Here is a 26632-nt window from a genome sequence, read left to right as displayed (position 1 = left end):
TAGGGCTGAGTCAGCACAGCTTTGTTGTGGCAAAACCAGTGAATATGATTAAGTTGGATTTCCATAAGCATTTTGATAAGGTACCACACAGGCACTAAATAAAATAAGAGCCCGTAGTATTAGGGGTGAGGTACTGGCACGGATAAAGAATTGGCTGACTGGCAGAAGGCAGAGCGGGAATGAAGGGGTCTTTCTTGGAATAGCACTCAATGACTCTTGGAGTTCCAAAGAGGTAAGTGTTGGGACAACTATTCGCTTTATATATGAACGATCTGGACTATGGAACTGAGGGTATCATTGTTAAGTTTGCAGATGACACAAGGATAAGTGCAGAAGCAGGTAGTGCTGAGGAAGTGAGGAGTCTTGAGGAGAACTTGGACAGGCTGGGAGACCAGGCAAAGAAGTGGCAGATGGAATACTACGTGGAAAATTGTCAGATTATGCACTTTGCAGGAATAATAGAGGCATAGACTATTTTCTAAATGGGAAAAGGCTTCAGAAATCTGAAGCACAAAGGGATTGGGAGTCATCATTCAGGATTTCCATACTTTAATGTGCAGCTCAGTTGGCAGTTAGGAAAGCAAATGAAATGTTAGCATGCATGGCGAAAGAGCTAGAATACGACAGCAGAGATGTACTGCTGAGGATGTACAAGGCTCTGGTCAAACCTCATTTTGAATATTGTGATCAGTTTTGGGCCCCGTATCTAAAGAAGGATGTGCTGGCTGAGAGGGGACACTACAGGATGTTCACAGGAATAATCCAAGAGATGAAGTGCTTGTCAAATGAGCAGCAGTTAAAGACTTTGGGTCTACATTTAATGGAGTTTAGAAGGCTGAGTGGGGGACACAGAAAAGATATTCCCACAAGGAGGAGAATCTAGAACCCTTGGGCACAACCTCAGAGTTAAGGGACAACCACTTAGAACTGACGAGGAGGAATTCCTTCAGCCAGAGGGTAATGAATCTGTGGAAGTCATTGCCTCAGAACGCCAAGTCATTGAGTCTATTTAAAGCAGAGATAAATAGATTATTGATTGGTAAAGGGATCAATGGTTATGGGGAACAGGCAGGAGAATGGGGTTAAGAAACATATCAGCCACAATGGAATGGCACAGCAGACTCAATAGACCAAGCAGCCCAATTCTGCTCCTATGTTATATGGTCTAGGAGTAGGGAAATCTTACTGCAACTGTACAGTATGCCGGAGAGACCACTCTATCATCAAATACATTGACTTGAATCCCATTTACCACCCCTGAGAAAAAGAACAGGAAATGACATCACCAACACAAGGAAACCTAAACATATAAACAAAAGGCAGACCATACCACCAGTGCTTCATCCAGAGGCTCACTGATGATATTACCTAGTATGGTGACGAAACATCTGAAAATGAACCTTCCAGCTTAGCAAGCAAACCTACATCCAGAACAGACCACTTTTGGATACCGAGAGCAGTTTGATCCTCTTATTTAAGAAAATATATCACTGGAGGAAGTTAAGAGAATGTTCATTCAGATGATTCCTGGCTTGGAAGGATTGTCTTATGAACAAAGGCTTAAACATGTGGGGACCCTACTCACTAGAGTTTAGAAAAATATGAGTGATGACCTCATTGAAACATATAGGATTCTTAAGGGGCTTGACAGAATAATTGCTCTCATGGGAGAGTCTAGGACCAGAGGGCATAGTCTCAGAATAAAGGGGCACCAATTTAAGACTGAGTTAAGAAGGAATTTCTTCTTTAAGAGAGTTCAGAGTCCTTGGACAACTTGCCAAAGAGAGGTGTGGGGCAGAGTCCATGTATATATTTAAACTCAATATAGATAGATCATAATCAGTGGGAGAATCAGGGTTGCAAGGTAGGAAAGTGGACATAAGGTATGCTAGATCAGGTCTTAATCTGCCATGATCTGACTGAATGATGGACCATGCTCAAGGGGCCAAATGGCCAATGCCTGTCCCCATTTGCTATGGTCTGCTTCTGGTATTATTGTGTCCCAAAATATGACAACGGCCAGAGTTGGATGTGACAGTTTTGTTTGGAAGAGGAAGTTTGGGAAAGTGACGTTCAGAGTGATTGAGCTCTAACAGTGTCTTATTTTTGAGTCAATGCATTAAGCATTAGATCCTAACTATGTTCATCAACGGGACAGGTACAGAGCTAGCTGTCAGGATTTCAGCTCAAGGCATTGGCAACTGATAGGTTACTGCTTTACTTGAATAAACAAGTCAAATTTTACTTTGGATACAGAATCTCACATTATACACACACACATTTACCTATATACTTAATATTCTATTCATTACCCCATTAAAACTGTATGTAAGGCAAGTGATAAACAAGATATTGCAGTTGGAATTAGCTGTCTGTATTTGCATTAGTGAAGCGTAAGGGTATGAATAAGGGCAAATTCCTCATGAAGACAGTCCAGGACTTTGATTGGATTGCTGAATCAGGAGCTTGGCAGATTTTCATAAAGAACTTAAAATCTTATCTGCAAAGAATTAGCTTTAAAAAGCAAAAAGGTGAAGTAAAAGCTTTTACAAACTAGGTCAATCTTTCTAGAAAAAAAGAGGTTGTATTGATAAAACCAACTTCAAGTTGTAGAGTTAATTAAAATAACTACAATGCAAAACCCTCATCAAATTTTTAACCAGCTCAGCATTAACAATGAAGATCATAAGATTGACCATTTAGAGTTGAGGTTTGCAGTTTAGTACAAATGAAAATCAAAAAAATTGAGATGAACTCACCATCCTCCACAAAGTTTAGATATAAAGTGATGAGTTTTGTATTTTCACCACTGTTTAGGTTTTGTCCATTAAGATTGTTGTATGCCTCCGTGGCTTCCTGAATTGCACTGTATGTTACAAATGCATGTGGTTTATGAGGTAACATGAGAAGGGTCTCCACTGTTCCAAACTTCTGTAATACTTCATTCAACTGCTCCCGGCTGACACCATTGCCCAGGCCGCCATTGGCTACAACCAAGTGCTAAGAAGAATAAAGTAATGTGAGAAATTGCAACGGGAATATAGTAATCATAAAAAAATTACCATAAAGTTTTGACTGACTTTATGTGTACCTTATAAAATTTGCAAGAAATACAGAAAAGATCCCCTTGTGGCAGAGCCTAGGATCAGAGGTGATGATCTCAGAATAAGGGGTCACACATTTTTAGATAGAGATGAAGTGGAATTTCCTCTCCGAGGGTAGTGAATCTGTGGAATTCTTTACCTCAGTGGGCTGTCAAAATTGGGTTGTTAAGTATATTCAGGTCTGAGATAGTTGGACTTTTAATCAGGTAGGGAATTGAGGGTTTAGGGAAAATGGAGGAAAGTGGAGATGAACATTACCAGATCAGTTATGATCTTCACTTCATTGAGAATCAAACGTAATGGGTTGAATGGCCTACTGCTACTTCTATGCCTTATGGTTTTTAATAAAAGATTTAACAGCAAAACAGTGACAGGATCAGACAGAATCAACATGGATTTACTAAAGAGAAAATCATGCTTGACAAACCTACTGCAATTCTTCAAGGATGTAACTAGTAGAGCGATCGGGGTGGGGGTAAGCGGATGTGGTTTATGTCGGCTTTCGACCAAGTCCCACATAAGAGAATCGAATGAAATTAAAACTCATGGAATTGGAAGTAGCGCATTGAGATGGATAGAAATGTAGTTGGCAACCAGGAAACAATAAGCATGAATAAGTGGGTCTTTTTCTGAAAGGGCAGGCAATGACTAGTGGGGTGTCACAGAGATTAGTGCTAGGACCTCAGCTATTCAAAATATATATTAGCGATTTAGATGAGGAAAGTAAAAAGCAAAAAAAATGCAAAGTTAAGTGGGAAGGTGAGCTGTGAGGAGGATGCACAGATGCTTCAGTGTGATTTGGACAAACAATAACTTTGCAAATGCATTACAGAAACAGTATACTGTGGATAAATGTGAGGTTATTGTTTTGGTAGCAAATTGAGAGCGGGCAATATGCAACGAAACCTCGGTGTTCTCATACACCAGTCGGTGAAGATAAGCATCCAGGTGTGGTAGGTGGAAAAGACAAACTGTATGTTGGCCTTCATAGCACAAAGATTTCAGTTTGGGGTAGGGATGCCTTGCTGAAATTATATAGAGCATTGGTGAGACCACACCTGGAACACTATGTGCAGTTTGTCCTCATCTGAAGAAGGATGTTCTTGCTGTAGAGGGAGTGCAATGAAGACTGATTCCAAAATGGTGTGACTGACATATGAGGGAAGATTGAATCAATTTTATATTCACTGGAATTCAAAAGACTAGGCAGGATAAATGCAGAAAGAAGGTTCCTGATGGCAGGAGACTGTAGACTATGGATCACAGTGTAAGGATACAAGGTAAACAACTTATGACTGAGATGAAGAGAACTTTCTTCACCCTTGTCATTTGTGGTTCATTCCCTGGTCATTTTTCTACAGCTTCTGTGGACCCCTTCCAAGACCAGCACATCGTTCCTTAGAAACAGGGCCCAAACATTGCTCACAATATTTCAAATGCGGTCTAACCAGAGCTTAATATAATCTCAGCAGTACTTTTCTCCCCTAGAATTCTAGCCCTCTTGAAATGAATGCTAAAATTGCATTTGCCTTCCTAACTGGCGATTGAACTGCATGTTAATCTGAAGAAAATCCTGAACTAGGATTCCAAAATCCCTTTGTACTTCAGATTTTCAAAACTATTCCTTATTTAGAAAATGATCTACACTTCTATTCTTCCTACCAAAGTGCAAAATCTCACACATTCCCACAATGCATATCATCTGTCACTTCTTAACCCACCTAGCCTGTCCAAATTCTTCTTCAGCCTCCCTACTTCCTCAAAACTACCTGTCCCTCCACCTACCACGGTGTCATCAGCAAACTTAGCAACAATGTCCTCAGTTCCTTCAGTCAGATTGTTAAATGTATAACATGAATAGTTGTGGTCTTTTGTTATGGGCCAGACTAAAAACCGTCAAAATATATTAAGAGCCTTGCCTTTTTCTTATTTTAAAAGTAAGTGTAAGGCATTGCATTCAAGATGCAATTCGCTTTGTCAGACTACTCAACTTTAAGCTAAGCATGCTTTGTATTCACACTACAGTTAAAATATAGAAAAAACAAAAGGAAAACAATTGGCTTCACTGTAACACTATTGAAATACTTAAAATAATATATATTAACTGTTCCAATACAGTAACATCCAATAAACACACCCCTGGCAAAAGCAAATTTAGTAAAATAGATTGTCTCACATGTAATCCTAGCAATAGGAAGAGAACCTCAGAGGGAGGATTAAAGCTTCCACGTCCAACTTCAAGGCCCCAGCGACTGCAAAAAGCTAAAACCAGCTCCCCTGATTCTAGGGGAGCTTCAATGCACCCAATCAGGCTGCTTCCAATTCTTTTTGTTAAAAAAGCCTTAAGGGCTCCCGAACTATTTACTTTACTGGTTTTGAGCAGACTGCTTAATACGTCTGTCTTAAGAATTCTTAATTTAAAAAAAAGGACAAAATACACTTCTTAAAGCCATAGTATCATAACACTAAGCACTGAGCCCTGCAGAGCTCCACCAGCCATTAGCTGAAAGAAGTCTCCTTTATTCCTTTTCTTTCCTTTCTGCCAGCCAATCCTTGATCCATACCAGTACCTTGCCCCTAATAATATACGCTCTCAAACAAAAACTAAAAAAGACCCAGTACAACCCATGGACAAAACCAACATCGTCTACAAAATTCCATGCAAGGACTGCCACAAACACTACGTAGGACAAATGGGAAGAAAGTTAGCCACCAGGATACACGAACATCAGCTAGCCACAAAAAGACACAACCTTGTCTCCCTCGTAGCCCTACACACGGAGGAAAAAAAACACCATTTCGATTGGGACAACACATCTATCCTGGGACAGGCTAAGCAAAGACATGCCAGAGAATTCCTAGAGGCCTGGCACTCCAACCACAATGCCATAAACAAACACATAGATCTAGATACCACCTATCAACCTCTCAAAAAACAAACAGGAAATGACATCACCACAAACCCCAGGAACCCCATCCAGGACAAACATAAATAGAAAGCAGGAGACAACAGCTTCGCTTCACTTGGAGGTCGACACTGATGATGTTACCTAGGCCAGGTAATGAAACATCTGGATATCAAACCTACAGCTCAGCGAGCAATCCTACACCCTATAGGCTCTCACCTTATATAGCAGACTCCTATATGGCACCTTGTCAAAGCCCTTACAGAAATCCAAATAGATCACATGCAATGGATCTTCTTTGTCTAAGTTGTTCATTACCTCCTCAAAGAATTCTAACAGGTTTGTCAGGCATGACTCCCTGACTCAGCCCTAATTTACCAAGTATTCCACAATCTCATCCTTAATAATAGAGTCTAAAATCTTTCCAATGATCCAAAGTCAAGTTTACCATCCTATAGTTTCCTGTCTTCTTCCCCCCTCTTTTCTTAAGCAGGGGTGTTATATTTCTCATTCGCAGTCCTCTGGCACCATCCGTGACCCTAGTGATACCAGAAAGATCAGCACCAATGACTCCTCAACCTATTTCAGAACTCTGCAGCATAGTCACAATGCACGAAAACAGTCCTTTCAGTCCACTTGCCTGCATTTGGCCCATATCCCTCTAAACCTTTCCTATTCATTTAACTGTCCAAATGTCTTTTAAATGATATAACTGTACCTATGTCTACCACTTCCTGGTGTGGAAAAGGTACCTCTCAGATCTCTTTTAAATCTTTCTCCTCTCAAAAGTATACCCTCTAGTTTTGAATTCCCCTATCCTTGGGAAAAGACCTTTGCTATTCACCTTATCTATGCTCATCATGATTTCATGACTTCTACAATGTCACCCCTCAAACCCGTCAAGCCATTCAGTCCATTAAATTTGATTCTCAATGAAGTGGAGATCATGTCTGATCTGGTAATCTTCATCTCCACTTCTCCTTAAGTGATGGCCACTACACTTACCTCTGCCCTCAATTCTCTTGAAGTTCTGATATGCTGCTGGTATCTTCCACTGGGAAAGCGGATACAAAGTACCTCCTCAGTTCTTCCTCTATTTCTTTGTTCCCCATTGCTACTTCTCCTGCAGTCCAATGTTCACTCTTTACTTTCTCTGACCTCATATCTACAAAAAGCTCTTGCAATCCTCTTTTATATTAATAGCTAGCTCTCTCATGTTTCACCTTCACCCGTTATTGTTTTTTCAGTTATCCTCTGCTGGTTTTTAAAAGTCTTTACAATCCTCTAGTTTCCACTAATCATCATCACATTGGATGCTGTTTCTTTTGCCCTTTTCAGCCATGATTGCCTCATCCTCCCCTAAGGATGTTTCTTCTTCTTTGGGATGAATTTCTGTTGTGCCTCCCAAATTATCCCCAGATTCCAGCTTCTCCTTCTCAAACCACAAGGTGAATTCCCTATGTGTTCCATCATTTTAAGCTCCTTAATCAAGTCTGCCTGTTCCTTAATGGGCTGTACCACAAACTGCTCCAAAGAAATCTGACATTCCACAAATTCCCTTTCTTACAATCTGCTACCAGCCTGATTTTCCCAGTTCACTTGCATTTTGAAGTCCCTCATGATTATTACATTGGTGCCTTTCTGATAAGCCTTTTTCCATTGAGTAATTATTTTCTTCCCCACATTCTAAGTAGTGTCAGGAGCCTCTAGTTACGTCCTATTCTGGTGTCTCATCTCCACTCACACATGTTCTATGTCTTCCAACTCTATATCATTTATTGCTTTGGATTTAATTTCATTTCTTATAAACAAGCCAATCTAATCCTGTCTGCCCTATGACTAGGATGTGTATCCTTGGATATCTAGTTACCAGACCTAATTCCTTCCAGCAACATCTCTGCATAACTCACAACATTGTACCTGCCAATTTTAATCTGCACAACGAGCTCATTTACCTTGTTTTCTATATATGTGCATTTAAATGCAACAACTTTAGTCCTGCGTTGCCTGCATCACCCCCTTCTCAGAGTTGCCCCTTATCTACTCTGCCTGAACTTAAGAGTCCTGATTCTCTCCATACTCGCTGTCCTTTCACGTGTTCTGGGAACTTTTATAATCTCATTTAAACTCTGTCCCCTTTAACTTTTTTCATATTCAACCTCCTCCACTATTTAGTTTAACAGTGTTTAAAAAATCACACAACAACAGCATGTAATAGTCCGACAGGTTTATTGGGAAGCGTAGCTTTTCTGTAGACCAGTCACCTGATGAAGGATCAGCGTTCCGAAAGCTTGTACTTCAAATAAACCTGTTGGAGTATAACCTGTATGGTTTTTAACTTGGTCCACCCCAGTCCAACACTTGCACCTCCACATCACAGAAGGTCAAGGCAGCATCCGAGGAGCAGAATTGATGTTTCGTAAGGGCTTTTGCCCGAAACGTCGATTTCGCTGCTCGTTGGATGCTGCCTGAACTGCTGTGCTCTTCCAGCACCACTAATCCAGTACTTATGCCCGAAACGTCGACTCTCCTGCTGCTCGGATGCTGCCCGACCGGCTGTGCTTTTCCAGCATCTGCAGTCCTCACTCACTACATCCACATCATAGTTTGAGAGAGAGACAGACTTACTTTAGTCGGCACAGATACAGTTGCGATACCATCTTGCTTCAGGAGGATGTGTTGCGCTTTCGCTTGTTTTCTCAACAACTTTTTCTGCCCCTTGGACAATTTCACATTTCTGCAGCCGGAGGCCGCCATGTTTTACGGAGGGAATCGCCTTCCGGCTGCGCTGCCAGTACTTCCGGTGCGGCAGCTGGTATCATGGTAACGGCGTCAACGGCCGTTTGAAGGGCTCCGTCCTCACCTCCCGCCTGGCCGGACAGGAGCAGCGGCTCCCTTCTTCATCCCTGCCTGGCCCGGCCGCAGAGCCCTCAAGTCAGGTAAGAAGGTCCTCGTTACCATGGCAGGGGAATTCACTGAATAAATAGACACAAAGAAATACATTTATGTTTGTTTTTTTTAAGATAAGGAGCAGCTGTAAGGTACCGGGGCGAGGATTTGAGATGGGTGCTGAGAGCATCAGCACCGCCCATTTGTCACCGAGTGAGGACTGTGTTCCTGCTAATCCATCAAATCCAATGTCTGAATCAGTAATATCCGATCATTCAACGGTTTTTAACCGCAGAGGAATGAGGGTCAATCGTTATCTGTTTCCCACGTAGTCAGACAATGTGTTGTTACATTCATGCACCAACAAATTGTGGAAACAAAGCCCCGAGATGGGTCTGCTGTTTTGTACATTCCCGAGAATGCCGGGCCAGGTCAGAGATGTGCCCGTTTGCATTTGTGTGTCAATGTGGAGTGTACGTGAAAGGATGGAAATCCACCAACTCCGTGTTTCGGGGAGAGAAGAGGATCTGGGTTTGTTATATATGAAGCACAAAGCGTTGTTCCCCTCCCCAGCTCTAACTGCAATGCGATGCTGCGGCTGACCGCCAGTGCTACGTGCCCTTTCCTCTAGGAAATTCAGTTTAGGGAGGTGCGCCAAATAGAGACAGGTTACATCCTCATATTGTCAGATTTACATGGTCAAGTAACTGAGCACATCACTAATGATTTTTGATGTATCAACAGTTTTTAAACCCATTTGGTGTCATTTTTATTTTATTAAGCTAATTGTTTTATCCAAAAACCATCGTCTAATGGAAATCGTGTCTTCGAAATTTCAGTCCACAAAACAATTTTTTAAGGGCTAGATAAGAATATTTCATTCTACAGAGTAGTTTATTTTTATGGCTTCCCTGTTGAAAATATTATATTAATTCTTAGAAATATATTTCTAAAGAATAATGTAACAAAACATGCCTGTTTCTTTTTTTAATCAAGGTGCGTAAAGGAATTGTTGATTGATTAAATCATGCAAATTGTCTTGTTGCAGTGTTCAGCAATTCACACTTCACATACAGAAGTGTTTATTCAGTATGTTAAACTAGGTGGTCTGTTTAAAGTCTAAAATTAGAACTTAATCTGCAGTGTGGTTTTCTCTTGAGATGATCATGGATGATTTTACACAAATATATAAAATTAATACAATATGCATTTATCCCTGCAAAATTTCTTTTAATTTCACAAATACTAAATTAGTCAACATTTAGCTAAGAATTCCATCTCACACCTCTGGTGTGACTGCCATGAGGGAAATTAATTCTGTCCCTGTTTTCATGGATGGATTTTATATTGAAATTATAATTCACCTACCAGGAATTGCCGTCATTACATCTCTGAAACTGCAACAACTTCTGAGTCTACGTGTGTTTAAATACAGATTTCCAGGATTTATATGCTTCACCGTAGGATGCATTGCTGAACTCACTCCATGCCAAAATCTTCTGGAAATCACTGAACTGACCAGAGTTTTCTCTTTTTTACACCATTAGTCTTCCTACAAAAACTTTTTTTTAGAGCAAATCAAATCTTTTCCATGTTTGGAGCAGTGTGATAAGTTAATAATTATTTCTGAATGGCCTACAGGCACTGAAAGTCTATTTTATATTTGTGAATGTCAACTTTCTCCCTTAACTTGAAAATACATTATATTTATAATGTTTCAGTTTTGAACATAATCACGTATAATAGAATAATTTATTTCACACTTTTCATGATAAAAAAATCATGAAGAACATTTAGAACATCCGATGTATTTTACTCCCTAGTTTGCTGTCTAAGAGACTGTGGTTGGATGCTTATCCTGCTTGACCTTATCACTACTATTAAACACTTCAAGATCCTTTTACTTAGCATCAGATCCAAACTGATTTTGGGACAGAGAAAATTGGGGATTGCTAGATTTTTATGGACAACCCTTTTTGAGGTCAATGGAATGCATTGTCACTGACTTTCATCCATGAAATTTATGTTGACACACTGTCAGATAATAATGGCAGAGTGCTCATTTTTGTCATTTTTTGTTCCTCCCATTCCAATTCAAAAATTCCACAGTAGTAAGGTAAAAATTTAATGCAAATGAATCCTCACTATTTTGGATGTATATTTACCAGTGACACAGGTGAACAGTTCTGCAGGCAACCATTGACGTTTTAAAGGATTTTTTTCTTTAAAATGTTGCAAATAGAAAGAAAACATCCTGCATTGGAACAAAATTGGCCAGGGCAAGGGTTTGTATGCCACCAATACAGGATAATGACAGTAAGTGTATGAAGGAAAGAGACAGAGTATACAAAGTCATGTCTGTATCAGCAAAGACTCATCAGGAAAAATGGTTAAAAAGTTTATATTAAAATCCTTTTCATCTGAATACACTGTGAATTTGTGTTGATATTGGAATTGATGGTGTTAACAAGAATCAATGACAATGATCTGATGGTCATTACAGAAAGCTAATTGCAAGTTGACAAAGGCTACAAACTGATATTTCAGAAAATATAAGCAGAAGGGAAAAGGAATTGGAGTTGTCTTGTTACTAAAGAAACAGTGCAGCCCTGTGGTAATTAATGGCTTTTATTTAGAGGATAAAGGTGTGGAATCAGTTTGGTTGGGGAAATAAATAACAATGAAAGTAAGCCACTGGCAATAAACCATAAGTTCCCTAAAAATAACTCCAGTGTAGGAAAAGGTGTAAATCAAGATGTCATGTGCCTTATTAAATAAAAAGGTACTGCAATAATCTTTGGCAACTTTTAACCCTTGCAGACTAGTCAAATTATGTTAGCAAGCCCAGCCTTGAGAGTAAGTTGAGTGTATTTGAGACATTTTCTTGGAACAATATATTGTAGAAAGAACCAGGGCAAACAGACTAGTTTAGATTTGGTAATAAATAATTCACTACATACTGGATTAATGAATAATCTCATAGCAATGAATCCTCTAGCAAAGAGTAATCATAACATGATAGTTGAAACTTAGTTTAAGTATGAGAAACTTGGTTTGAAACAAGTTTTAAACATAGAGATAATTGCAAAAGTATGAAGGTAGAGTTGCAACAATGCAGTAGGAAAATAAGGTTAAAATTTATATTTCCCTCCCCACCCCTTTCTGCCTTCCGCAAAGACCGTTCCTCCGTGACTACCTGGTCAGGTCCACACCCCCCTACGACCCACCCTCCCATTCTGGCACTTTCCCCTGCCACCGCAGGAACTGTAAAACCTGTGCCCACACCTCCTCCCTCACCTATATCCAAGGCCCTAAAGGAGCCTTCCACATCCATCAAAGTTTCACCTGCACATCCACCAATATCATTTATTGTATCCGTTGCTCCCGATGTGGTCTCCTCTACATTGGGGAGACTGGGCGCCTCCTAGCAGAGCGCTTTAGGGAACATCTCCGAGACACCCACACCAATCAACCAAACCGCCCTGTGGCCCAACATTTCAACTCCCCCTCCCACTCTGCCGAGGACATGGAGGTCCTGGGCCTCCTTCACCGCCGCTCCCTCACCACCAGACGACTGGAGGAAGAACGCCTCATCTTCCACCTCGGAACACTTCAACCCAAGGGCATCAATGTGGACTTCAACAGCTTCCTCATTTCCCCTTCCCCCACCTCATCCTAGTTTCAAACTTTCAGCTCAGCACTGTCCCCATGACTTGTCCGGACTTGTCCTACCTGCCTATCTCCTTTTCCACCTATCCACTCCACCCTCTCCTCCCTGACCTATCACCTCCATCTCCTCCCCCACTCACCCATTGTACTCTATGCTACGCTCTCCCCACCCCACCCTCCTCTAGCTTATCTCTCCATTCTTCAGGCTCACTGCCTTTATTCCTGATGAAGGGCTTTTGCCCGAAACGTTGATTTCGCTGCTCGTTGGATGCTGCCTGAACTGCTGTGCTCTTCCAGCACCACTAATCCAGTATTTGGTTTTCAGCATCTGCAGTCATTGTTTTTACCTCTAAAATTTAAGATAGTTTATTAAATATTTAACTTAAAGTTATATTTCATTGACAAAGACTCCAAGAAAAAGAAAAAGCTTACATTACTGTGAGTATTAATGACTGACCAGAAGATTGGATGGTTGGGGGGGAGGGGATGGGAGGGGTGGTGTAATAGATTCCGGCAATGGATAGCTTAAAAAAAAAGTAGAAAATAGATTGACAGCCAGGAGTGTAAAAACTGACAATAAATGCATTGATAAGTGTACAAAAAGATAGGAGCTTCTGGAAACTCCCAGCAGATTCATAAAAATCAAATGGAATACCCCAAGTGGGGAACATGAGACAGAGGTCTATAAACCTGCTAACTTAACATCTGTTGTTGGGACAATGTTGAAGTCCATCATTAAGGACATAGCAGAACATTTAGAAAGCCGCATTACAGTCAAGCAAAATTGACCTGTTCTGTGTTAGCATACATAAAGGACTGGTTACTTCACAGGAGAAGAGTAAGGATAAATAGATCAACTTTGGTAGTGAGGGAACTATTGGAAGAAATTCTGAGGGACAGAAATAATCCGCACTTTAGAGGCAGGGATTAATCAAGAACAGTCAACATGGTTTCATTAAGGGGAGGTCATGCCTGACCAACTTGATTTAATTTTTCAAAGAAGTGACCAGGTGTGTAGATTAGGGCAAAATGTTTTGGACTTTAGTTAGGCTTTTGATAAGGTGGCACGTGGGAGACCAATAGCAAAGGTAAGACCCCCATGGAATCCAAGGAAATTTGGCTGATTGGAGCCAAAATTGGCTGAGGGGCAGGAAGCAGACAATGATGGTTGAAATGTGATTTTTCTGACTGGAGGCCTGTTTCCATTGGGGGAGATCATTATTGGAGCCTTGCTGTTTGTGGTACATAGGTAAATGATTTAGACATGAACATAGGAAGGATGACCACTCAGCTTGCAGAGGATATGAAAATTGTTGGTGTGGTAAATAGTGAGGAGGATGGATTTAGATTACAGTAACAGATGGGCTGATCAGTGGCAAATGAATTTCAGTCCAGATATTTGTGAGGTGGCACACTTGATTAGGACAAGCAAGGCAAGGGAAGCACAGAGGATCAAATAGACCTAAGGACGCAGTTCAGATAGATCAAGTGGTTAAAAAGACATATGGAATACTTTCCTGTATTGGACAAGACATAGAATTGGAGAGCAGGGAGATTATGCTGGAATTGTATAAAAAGTTTAAAGTATAGCTCGAGTATTTTGTACAGTTCTGGAATCCAAATTGAAGGTGGGATATGAGAGTATTGGAGAGTGTACAGAGAAGATTTACTAGTTTTAGTTATGACGATCAATTGAATAGACTAGGTTTGGTTTCCTTGGAGCTGAGGAGACAGAGAGGGGGACATGATTGAGATGTATAAGAATTATGAGGGATTTAGACAGTAAGAGATGTTTCTTTTTGGTGGCAGGATCAATGGCTGGGGACAATGATTTATTAAAAGAAGCAGGAGGTCAAGAGGAGGTGTGAAGAAATATGTTTTCACCCAGAAGATGGTGGGAATCTGGAATCTTCTGCCTGAAAGGGTGGAGAGGCAGAAGCCCTCATAATATTTAAATATTTGGATTTACATTTAGAATTAGAATTAGGTTTTATTGTCACGTGTACTCAAGTACAGACCAACAATGACAGGTATACAATGTCTCCACACGTGGTGCTATCTTAGGTGCTACCTAGTTACAAATCTTAGATACTAAAATAGATTCGGTACAAAAATAGAAATAAAGAAAAAAGCTAAAAGTTCTACAATACTGTTCTTCATTGTATAAATTATAAAGATAAAGAAATAAAGTTAAAAGATAAACATGAGAATCCTTCTACAGCCTGCAGTTGCTCCACGCTGGAGGCTTTCCATCACACTGGGCCGACCTCAACTGGGCATGCAAGCTGCTAACTGCCATCCATGAAAGGCTGACCCCCCATCAGGCCCCAGTCTGCCAGCCACCCCAGCCCACTTGCCATCCTACTCCACTCTGCTCCACCCAAACCCACTGGCCATCCTCCTCTGCTCCTCCCCAAACCACCAGCCTTCCCCCTCCGCTCTGCTCTGCTGTGGCCTGCTGATCACTGTCTATCCCAGCCCGCTGTTCGTACTGCTTCAGGCCCTCACCTGCTGCAGTGCTCCAATATCATCACCACCAGTCGATCCATAGACAACCTTTGGGTTGTACATTTGCTCGCTGAGCTGGTAGATTTCTTTTCCGACATTTCATCAACATGCTAGGTCACATCATCAGTGAGCCTCTGAGGAAGCGTTGGTGTTCTGTCCCACTTGCGATTTGTGTGCCTTGGTCTGTTATGGTGGGTGATATTACTTCCTGTTCTCTCTCTGTGAGGTTGGTAAATGGGGTCCAAATTGATATGTTTGTTAATGGAGTTATGGTTTGAATGCCACACCTCTAGGAATTCCCATGCGTGTCTTCGTCTAGCCTGTCCCTGGAATGGGTATATTGTCCCAGTTTAACTGGTGTCTCTCTTCATCTATATGTATGGATACTAGTGATAGTTGGTCATGTTTTTTGGTGGCTAGTTTGCTACATGCCTGTCCAATAAAACTCTGTGCACAAACACAACTGACCATGAATGGACAAGCTAGAACGAGCTATCAACACTAAACAACAGCGGACCAAGACAAAGAAACGACTAGCCCTACAAGAAAAACTGGCCAAGTTTACGCACAGCAAAAACACAGACAATTCAGAGACTTGGATAAAGAACCTGTCAGATTGACCACTCTCAGACACAGAAAAGGCCATCCTAGTGCGAGGGTTGAACGTCAACCACAGGGACTTGGACCAAAATGACTGCCCAGTAACACTGGAATCCACCTTAAAAGACTTTCGAAAGAAATCCAGCAGGCCATCAGTCAGACAGTAGCACCAACACTAAGCAGAAAAAAAATTAAGGAGCACCCTCAACACACTGGAAAGGAAAGCTCTGGAAGGAGTCAGGAAAGACAGAAATATCATAATCCTACCAGCAGAAATACAGAGGAACCTCAAATATCAATTATCTGAATATCAGATTACCCAAGGAGATCTCAAGGTCTCGATAGGAAGGGGTGGGGCAGGGGACAGTGTTGGACAGGGTTCGGGGGGCAGGAAAGGATGGGGGGCAGTGGGCAGTGTTGAATGGGGTTTGGGAGCCAGGAAGGGTGGGGGGCAGGGGGCAGTGTTGGACGGAGTTAGAGTTGGGGGAAGGGGGCTGGCGGTGTTGTTTGGGGGTGGGGGGACAGGGGTGGTGTTGTACGGGGCATGTTGCATGGGGTTGGAGTGGGGGGGAAGGCGGCGGCGTTGTACAGGGTGGCGGGGAAGGGGGCAGCGTTGTATGGGGCGGGGGCGGTGTTGTACGGGGTTGGGGAGGTTGGGGGCGGCGTTGTCAGGGGCGGCGTTGTACGGGGTTGGGGGGACGGTGGCGGTGTTGTACGGGGTTGGGGGGACAGTGGCGGTGTTGTGCGGGATTGGGGGGGATGGTGGCGGCGTTGTACGGGGTTGGGGGAGTCTGTGGTGTTGTCTGGGTTTGGGGGAATGGTGGCGGCGTTGTACAGGGTTTGGGGGGTAAGGAAACCAGTGTTGGAGAGAGTGGGAGATAGGGCAGGCAGGGTGATGCTCTATTCACATCAATAAACATCACCGTAGCCAAAGAAACACTGGCCTCACTGATGGACAAACCCAGGGCACAAACACCTGATGGCCTCCTCAAACTAGTACACCTATGCCTCACATCTCACTTCACCTTCAACAACAAGACTTACAAAGAAGTCAGTGGACGCCTATGGGATCACCAGTATCAGGACTCTTCGGAGAAGCAGTCATGCAGAGGTTAGAATGAACAGCCCTTTCCACAATCCAGCCCAAGCTTTGGGTCTGCTATGTGGATGACACCTTTGTCAGCACAAAACGCAACAAATTAGAAGAAACCTGCAAACAAATAAACAACATCCTTTCTGGTATAAAGTTCACCTAAGTGGAAGAGAACAACAACAGACTCCTTTTTCTTAGACATCATGGTAGTACGCAAAGCCAATGGAGAGCTGCAGACCAGTGTTTAAAGGAAAGCCACACACACTGACCAGATACTCAACTATAGAAGCAATCATCCCAACACTCACAAACGGAGCTGCATCAAGACATTATTTAAATGAGCCACATCACACTACAGCACCCAGGAACTAGGAGAAGCCGAGGAATAACACCTGTACAACATCTTCAGGAACAACGGATACCCGATAAGAGCAGTCTGCCGATTCCTACACAACTTACCTAAACAAGAGGACCCAACAGACCCAGCAATTCTAGCCACCCTGCCATACATTAAAGACATCTCGGAGATGACGACCAGACTTGTCCAGCTCCTAGGCATCATGGTAGCCCACAAACCTACCGCCACACTGAAACAGCTCTGTTTAATTTAATGGACCCTGTACCAACAACCAATAGAACGAACATCATATATAAAATACCCTGCAAGGACTGCAACGAACAATACATTGGACAGACAGGCAGGAAACTTGCCACCAGGATACATGAACACCAACTAGCCACCAAAAGACATGACCAGCTATCACTGGTATCCATACATACAGACGAAGAGGGACATCAGTTTGACTAGGAGAATACATCCATCTTGGGACAGGCTAAACAAAGACACCCATGGGAATTCCTAGAGGCCTGGCATTCAAACCGGAACACCATTAACAAACAAATGGACCACATTTACCAACCTCTCAGAAAACGAACGGGAAGTGATATCACCTACCATAACAGACCAAGACACAGAATAGCAAGAGGGACAGACACCAGCGCTTCATCGGAGGCTCACTGATGTTAGGATAAAGTGAGGACTGCAGATGCTGAAGATCAGACTCGAAAAGTGTGGCGCGGGAAAAGCACAGCCAGTCAGGCAGCATCCGAGGAGGAGGAGAGTTGATGTTTCAAGCATGAGCTCTTCATCATTCCTGAGCTCATGCTCGAAACCAGCTGTGCTCTTTCAGTACTGCATCTTTCATCACTGATGTTACCTAGCATGGTGACAATGTCTGAGAATAAATCTACCAGCTCAACAAGCTAACATACAACCTGAGCTACAAATCTTCTCCAAATCGCATAGACAACCTTCCTGACCGGTCAGAGTTTTTTGCTTTCTGTCTCCCTTCATCCTTGAATAGAGGAGTTATTTTTGCTATTTTCAAATCAAATGGGGCCTCCCATATACATATATGAATTCATAGCAGGAGTAGGCTATTCATCACCTCCAGCCTGTGCCACCAATCAATAAGATCATAGCTGATCCAATTATAATCTCAAATTAGCATTTCCTGCATACCCCAACAACTTTTCACACCAACATTCCTTTTTTACCTCTGCCTTAAGAATAATCAAGGTCTCTGCTTCCATTTCCAATGAGAAATCTTTGCTACAGCAATTCAATTTGTCTCAAAACGCTGCTTTACAACAATAGCAGAGTTTCTTAGAACACAAGCATCTCATTTATCATTGAAAAGCTCACATAAGTTATTTGCCAATTGAATATTTGTATCACCAATGTGAATTACAAAAATTGCAAATGAAATAAATGCTAAGTACATCAGTGTATTTTTGTAAGGTCAAATTTCTAGTGCATGTCGTCTATAACATGAATGCATGAAAGATTAATTTAAAATGAAGTGGTTTGTCTGTTTTATATACGTGGGGAATAATTGATGCTGGTTAATCAAAAATGCCGGTGCCTTGTTTTCATCCAGTCAAAGATCTTGTGTTGATGTGGATGTTGCAATTTTATGAGGAATACAGGAGTACAATGCGTGAATCTGGTGATCAGTGCAGAGGGAACATTGTGCTGCAGAACAGTGGACTGGGATAACAATTGCCTGAGAGTAATTCATTTTCCAAAGTTAGTTGGTTAGAGCAGCAGGCTGAAGGTTCACTTAAATATCCTTACTCTGGCCCTGAATAACAGATTATGGCCTAAAGGTGGAAGAGATCCACAGAATCCCTACAGTGTGAAAGCAGGCCATTCAGCCTAAAAAGTCCACACCAAACCTCCAAAAAGCATCTCACCCTGTAAGCCACGTGCCACCCCTACAATGCTTAGATTGTGAATGCTGGGTAATGTGGAAAAATAACCAGCTAGTCCAAACAGACGTTTAAATGGTCTTTTTCATTCTAAGAATCATTACGTGCCTGTTCCAGCTATTTCAGGCATCGCGTAAATAGTCACATTCCCCAATTTATTTTCCCCGTATTTCTGCAATTACTTATGTTCAGAGTATGTATTCTATTTAATAAAGTTCCTATTAAATTCATTTCTGGAAAATGTAATATAGATCACAACAACCTGCTACACTAAAAACAGCCTCTCCTGTAGTTCTTTTGTCAATACCTTAAGTTTGTGCCCTCCTAGTTACCTACCCACCTGTCAGTGGACACAATTTCTGCTTCTTTACCTTGTTCTATTAAAGATAAGTTTTCAGTCCTAAATTTAACTCATTATGTCATTTGGTTGTTCTTAAGGTCACCTTGACAAATATGTGTTGCCTCGAGATTTCGATTTTCAACTCTGTATAACCAACACTACCATCACATTAATATTTTCTTCTGTACTTGACTTTGCTTTCATTTCCAGGATTTTTTTAAAAAGATGCCACATTAACACCTGATATAATTGTTTTTCCTATTTTGTCCTTAACCTTATTTGGGGCTGTTGTAGTACTGTGATTATGTCTCCACATCTAAGCTGGGAGGCCTCAGTTTAGTTCTATTTGTTCCAGAGGTGTGTTATAACATAATATACCTGGACCAGTTGGTTAAACTTGGCTGCCTTACTATCAGTTGGTTAAATATGGAGTCCAGCTGTTTTTATCAAGAGAGAGAATGTAAATAAAAGTATTTTGTGAGCTCTTGTCATGTGTGTCCCAATTTTTTAGCTGTTGGGTACCATGGACAGTGGTCAGAGGACCAGTCACGAGCTTTCTACAATTCTAAGTCATTTGGGAAGGAATAAGGGAAAGTAGCCATTGGACAGTGAAGGGATCATTACAAGAAAAACTAAGCAAGATGAAACATGACATAGGAGCAATGTTGGGGTTCCCTTTCCGAAGGGAAATGATTAAATAGTTGAAGGGAAAGAGTGGAGAGGTATGTGGAAAGAGCTGAGTATGTGTCTGATTTCAAAGTTTGCACAGATTTCATGGACTGAACTCTGTATCATTTCAAGGTTGGCAAAATGTGGCAACATTCAAAAATTGACCATTTCAAGAAAAAGATGATAGTTGAAGACATTAAATGTTTTAGCAACAATTAGGTTAAATTGGATAAACATGGATTCTTGTCTAATGCTTAGTCCTCACTTAGAGAATTGTTGTTTCCATCATACTGAGAGTTGTGGTCAGATTGTCAATCTTCACAGATCATCGTGGCACTTCTAGGAATTACAGGTTAATGTGGTGGATGATGTTGGCAAATTAGGAGGAAAAACATTGTTATGAAGGTGTAAGGGGCACTGTACCTTTAAGAGAGTGGAAAAGCTAGCAAGGGTTTAGAGGAGCACATAGTCCTGGAAAATTTAAAATGTCACATTTGGTCGAACAGCTAGATTAGTTGGGTTAGCTGGATACAAAGCAATTTTAAATTCAACTAACCAATTTAAATTATGCCGCAAGATACCGAACTCCAATCAAGTTTGAATTTGGTGTTTTGACAATATTCAAACCAAATAAATGATCCAATGCTTTGGGATATAAAACCAGGAAAAATTGAACAGTTGAGGGAGAACTGCCAAGCCACCAACATCTACAGACTGCCCGCAGAACAGCTCTCTTAAAGGTGCCTTTATCTGTCAATGACATGTGAAACAGAATCCCCAAGAAGAAAAGAAGACAGAGGAAAGTACAGAGGACACTCTGCAAGCTGACTGGTTTTGAAATGTGATTTTTTTTTGGTTAAGTTGTAATTGGGATTTTTTTATCAGATCAGTATTGTGGAGGGGAAGGTAAAAGATAGATTAGAGAAAGAAGTTATAAATTAATTATTCTCAGTTATACTTTTAAAAAATAAAGTTGTTAATTTTTACTTTAAATAGTGACTTTTGGGATAGTTCTTTGCCTCTCAAATTTTCACAGATTGGTAAATCTGGTACAGCATGGTGTAAATCTTTTGTGTTGATGGTTTAAATTAGTGGGGGGGGGGGGTTTACCCTGTGTCGTAACAATTGTATTTTCCATCCTATTTCGAGACTTGTACAAACACAGTTACTAGAGATGGTGATAAAATGCAGAACAACTGGTGCAGTGATATTAAAACTGGAAATGGTGATGAAACCTGTAGAATTGTCAAAATAGAGTTGCAACCCTAACTCTGATGAGCCTGGTGTCAGGTCAGCTGCTGACTATGTTACATAAAAGGGAAGAGAAGCAGATTTGGTGACCATGTTCTGTAAACTTTAGCTACACCACACCAGGGCACTCCCAGTTTTGCTGGAAAAAGGACTCTAATGTAGATTGCAAATAATTCTTTTTTCAATTTCTAATATGTGTTTTTTTGTTTGAAAACACCAAAAAAGAACTGACTTCAGCATAGGTTAACATCCAAGTTCTTTTAACTTGTTGACTAAATGTTGCATTTATTGAATGGAAGTATCTCTTCTCTGGAACTACTCTTGAATTCACTACTTGTGTTTGTTGCTTGACTGCAGAATGCTGGTTCAGCTATGTCTATACGTATACTGCAAGTGTCTGTGGAGATTTCTCAAGTTTATCCTCAGAAAAATAACAGGTAAATGTGAGCTGCAGAGAATTTGCTACAGCAGGAAACCTGGAGCTCAAAGGACATTGAAAATAGGTAGGTTTCAAAAATTTTTTTTTTCCCTTTCTACTAGCATTTGTTAACTGAGACAAAAGACACTGTCACCTCCATTTGTTCTGAAGTCATGTTTGTTCATGAATGATGTCTCTCTCACCCCCGAAGTATCTTGGTTTTTTTGCAGCTAAGTTATGCTTTGCATTTTCCATTGTGAAAACATTGCTACCACATAGTGCCTCCCTTCTGATAAGGAAACCTCATATAAAAGGAATTTTTAAGTTGTAAAATCCAACTGGACTCCACTATTGTCTTTTAAATCTCAACTAATTGTATGTTTTGATTACCTAATGCATGTGAAAAAAAAAGTCATCTGTCTACAGGCACAAATTGGCAGGTAGCCATTGTGTGTGTAAGTTAAAATGGTCTTTACCTGCAACCAAGGAAAAGTACACAGAGATTTGAGGGACACATTTTTATGTAGCCCTGTATGGGTTTTCACAATGAAAGTCTTCCAAAAGTTAGTTTTACTCTGATGTTCATTCTGCAAAATGCCATCTGCTGCTCTGAACTGCCATTTCTTTTAATAGTTCACCTTTTCTCTTAAAGGTGCTGTTGCAATCTCTTCACATTTGGCCATCTTGCTGAATTCCTTGTCCTTATGTGTTCCCCAGTAAGCTACTTGCAGAAATTTTACACTGACCAATGCACAGTGACAATCTTGAACAAAAATTAGATCAGGTTCTCTGCAGGTATTTTTGACAAATGGTCATATGTGACTTGCTAAGTTGATATTTTGAATGCAAATTAGGAAAAGTGGCTATAACATTAGAATTGTGAATGAGATAGAAAGTGAAGTAGTCAATCCAAAACTGGAGCAGCACACCAAAGTAACGGAAGCTAAGAATGTGTGAGGGATGAGGTGGCTACAACAGACTGGGTTAGTTTAGTGAGGTAAAAACAATGACAGCAGATGCTGGAAACCAGATTCTGGATTAGTGGTGCTGGAAGAGCACAGCAGTTCAAGCAGCATCCAAGAAGCAGCAAAATCGACGTTTTGGGCAAAAGCCCTTCATCAGGAATAAAGGCAGAGAGCCTGAAGCGTGGAGAGATAAGCTAGAGGAGGGTGGGGGTGGGGAGAACATAGCATGGAGTACAATAGGTGAGTGGGGGAGGGGATGAAGGTGATAGGTCAGGGAGGAGAGGGTGAACTGGATAGGTGGGAAAGGAGATAGGCAGGTAGGACAAGTCTGGACAAGTCATGGGGACTGTGCTGAGCTGGAAGTTTGGAACTAGGGTGAGGTGGGGGAAGGGGAAATGAGGAAACTGTTGAAGTCCACATTGATGCCCTGCGGTTGAAGTGTTCCGAGGTGGAAGATGAGGCATTCTTCCTCCAGGCGTCTGGTGGTGAGGGAGCGGCGGTGAAGGAGGCCCAGGACCTCCATGTCCTCGGCAGAGTGGGAGGGGAAGTTGAAATGTTGGGCCACGGGGCGGTTTGGTTGATTGGTGCGGGTGTCCCGGAGATGTTCCCTAAAGCGCTCTGCTAGGAGGCGCCCAGTCTCCCCAATGTAGAGGAGACCACATCAGGAGCTACGGATACAATAAATGATATTAGTAGATGTGCAAGTAAAACTTTAATGGATGTGGAAACAGACATGATATTTGATAGACAATGGCTAATACTAAGGATCAAATGTTCACTTTGCAACTGTTGTACACCACAGGAAAAGTTGCTGAACTCTTGCTTACAAAAGAAATAAAAGATGAACTTAAATCCAAAGACAAGGCCCAAGTTGCTAGAGAAAGTGACAAGTCTGAGGTCTAGATGTATTTTAGAATTCAGGAAAGGAGAAACAAGAGGTTGATGAAGAGGAGTACAAGAAATATAGCTCTTAGAGTCCGCTTTTATAAATATATAAAAAGAAAAAGATTAGTGAAGACAAATGTAGCCCTAAATAAAAGCAAAATACTGCAGATGTCAGCAGTCTGAAACAAATATTGAATGCAGGAGAAACTTAGCAGGTCTGGCAGCATCTGCGGAGGGAGAAACAGAGTTAATGTTTTGAGTTCAGTATGACTCTTCAGAGATGGACGTCCTTGAAGATCTAAAACGGGAGAATTAATGGCAGAGCAGTTAAACAACTAATTTAGTGCTTTCCAGAAGAAGATATGCTTTTCCAGAAAAGCTAGGGAAACAAGAGTCTATGGGGAGGAGGAATTCAAGGAGATTAGTTTCATAAAAAATAAAGTGCTTGTGAAACTGATGGGACTATTAGTTGATAAATCCCCAGGCCCTGATAATCTACATTTAAGATACTAAAAGAAGGTTGTCACCTTCCAATGTTCAATACATTCTGAAACAGTCCTGACAGACTGGAAGCTGGCAAATGTAACTGCACTATTTTAAAAAAAGAGGGAGGGGAAAATAAGGAATTACAGCATGATGTGCCTAACGTCATCAGTAGAGAAAATAATTTTAAGGACACTTAGAAAATAGAACACACAATTACACACAGTCACTGTGGATTTATGAAAGGGAAATTAATTTTGACAAATGTACTGGAGATTTTTGAGGACATAACAAGAAGAAGATGTGGTATATTTGGATTTTCAGAAAGCTTTTGACAAACTCGCAGAAAAAGTCAGGATGCAAAATCAAAGAGTTTAGGATTGGCATGGTTTGAGAACTGGTTAACAGACTGGAAATAAAGTAGGAATAAATTTGGTTTTTTGGAGTAGAATGTAGTGACAAGTGGAGTACCAGATGAATCAGCCCCAGATATTCGCAGTTTAAATCAATGATTTTGATGTGGCAATCAAATGTAATACTGCCAGATTTGCTAAAAATACATAACTAGGTGGAATTGAAATTGTGTGGTGAAGAGGACATATGTAGAATATATAGAATCTCTACAGTGCGGAAGAGTCTGCACCAACCCTCCAAAGAACATCCCATCCTATCCCCGTAACTCTGCATTTCTCATGGCAAATCCACCTAACCTACACATCCCTGAACACTATATGGGCAATTTAGCATGGCAAATCCACCTAACCGCACATCTTTGGACTGTGGGAGGAAACTGGAGGAAACCCAGGCAGGCATGGGGAGCATGTGCAATCTCCACACAGACAGTCGCCCGAGGTTGGAATCAATCTAAGGTACCTTGGGAGTTTGAGGCAGCAGTACTAATCACTGAGCCACCATGCCACCCAAAGGGTCTTCATAGTGATTTCAGCAAGTTCAGTGAGTAAATGTGTGGCTATTGCATACACTAATGGATAAATGTGAAATTGTTCACTTGGTAGGAAAAACAATGTCAGGGTGTAAGTTAAATGGTGATAGTTTGGGAAATTTCAAAAGACAGAGGGATCTAGATATCCTTGTTCCCAAGCAGTTGGGAAGGCAAATGGTATGGTGAATGTCATTGCAAGAGGGTTTGAGTACTAGAACAAGGATGCTTTACTGCAGTTATACAGGGTCTTGGTGAGACCAATCCTAGGGTATTATGTGCAGTTTAGTCTCCTTACCAAAGTTAAGATATATATTTGCCATAGGCGGAGTGAAATGAATCTACACCAGACTGACTCCTGGGACGTAGGTTTGTTGAATGAGGAGAGTTTGGTCAACTGGGCCTGTATTCACTTTTGAGTTTGGAAGAATGAGAGGGGTTTGTTTTAAAACAGACAAAACTCTGGCCGGTCGCCATGATGGATACAGGGTGATTCAGAACAAGGATTCATGGTCTCAGGATACATGGTAGGCTATTTCATACTGCGACAAGATGAAATGTCCTCACTAATGTTGATGAATTTGTGGAATTCTCTACTACAAAAAGCTGTGGAGGTGAAGTCACTGAATATGTTTCAGAGAAATTAGCTGAAAAGTGTCAAAGGGCATGTGGAGAGAGCAGGCATGTGTCATTGTGATAGAAAATTAGACACGATCATGTTGAATGGCAAAGCAAGCTCAATCTACCAAATAGCCTACTCATATTTCTTAGGTTTAAATATTTATGCCCACATTGTTCTCCCTGTAATGTCTTGAATTGAATGTAATACACCAAATTTGATGGGGGAAAGAATAAATCATAAAAATAAACAACAGAATTTCTCAAATATTCAATATTTCTAAGCTTATTGTGATATAATTTTTCATTTTCAAAAATGATCCAGCTCTAGTGGCAGGACAAATTGCATTTGAAGAAGACCAATAAATAGACCTGGAATGAAGTGCAATGAATGATCTATTTACTCCATGTGTTTTCAGTCAAGAGCATTTAAAATTGCAGAAGCGTATTCCGAAATTGCAAAAAAAAGTTTGTACTTTTTAATAATGTTTGAAACTTTTTTTTCAGGAAAGTTTTTTTTTTTGCTATCTTGCTAAACCTATTTGAAAAAGGAAAAATCACTGATTTTAAGATTTACAAATTTTGCCATACACACTAGGCAGCAGTGAATGTGCAAAACAGCAATCTTGCATGACACCATCTGTCACTGGCTGTTTAAAATGGGCTGTATGATGATGAAGAACTACAATCTCTCTCATCTGAAAATCATGGCTAAAACTGTAGATTTGAGTGGAAGTTAAAACAGGTAATATATCATTAAATTATGCCTGCGTACAATACCTGTCACTTTTTTTATAATTAATTCTACAACAAAAAATCCCTGTGTTAAATTTGTTATTCGAAGGTTTCTATGAATCTTTGATAAAGGTTAGTTGAAAATGAGGAAAACCGCTGAAGAACTTCTTGGAAATCTTCATCAATCCAACTAAAACACTTTGTGTACAAGGCCTATAACATCATAAATATAATCCATTATGCCCCATGTCTAAGAGAGCTTCGTTTATGAAGGTTGGCTGCTAACTC

At 41.0% G+C, this 26632-nt stretch overlaps 2 protein-coding genes across 3 annotated transcripts in view; one reads left to right on the top strand and one right to left on the bottom strand.

Moving 5' to 3' along the window:
• The window catches only part of alkbh8 (alkB homolog 8, tRNA methyltransferase), a 61091-nt gene extending 52259 nt beyond the window's left edge, over positions 1-8832 (bottom strand). The window contains exons 1-2 of the mRNA XM_072577480.1: positions 8639-8832; positions 2760-3000 (exon numbers count right to left, since the gene is read on the bottom strand). Of these exons, the coding sequence (XP_072433581.1) occupies positions 2760-3000; positions 8639-8767 (370 nt within the window). The 5' untranslated portion in view covers positions 8768-8832. The remainder of the gene's footprint in view (positions 1-2759; positions 3001-8638) is intronic.
• elmod1 (ELMO/CED-12 domain containing 1) overlaps positions 8815-26632 on the top strand; it is a 77393-nt gene continuing 59575 nt past the window's right edge. The window contains exons 1-2 of one of the 2 annotated variants that reach the window (XM_072577481.1): positions 8815-8949; positions 21658-21803. In XM_072577481.1, coding sequence (XP_072433582.1) covers positions 21659-21803 — 145 coding nt within the window. In that variant the 5' untranslated portion in view covers positions 8815-8949; position 21658. The remainder of the gene's footprint in view (positions 8950-21657; positions 21804-26632) is intronic. The other variant, XM_072577482.1, reaches the window with a different exon arrangement.

Source organism: Chiloscyllium punctatum, chromosome 9 (assembly GCF_047496795.1).
Source record: "Chiloscyllium punctatum isolate Juve2018m chromosome 9, sChiPun1.3, whole genome shotgun sequence".
In the NCBI taxonomy this organism is placed as follows: Eukaryota; Metazoa; Chordata; class Chondrichthyes; order Orectolobiformes; family Hemiscylliidae; genus Chiloscyllium; species Chiloscyllium punctatum.
The sequence above is the reverse complement of the archived record's forward strand: the minus strand, read 5'-3'. Positions and strand labels throughout refer to the sequence as shown.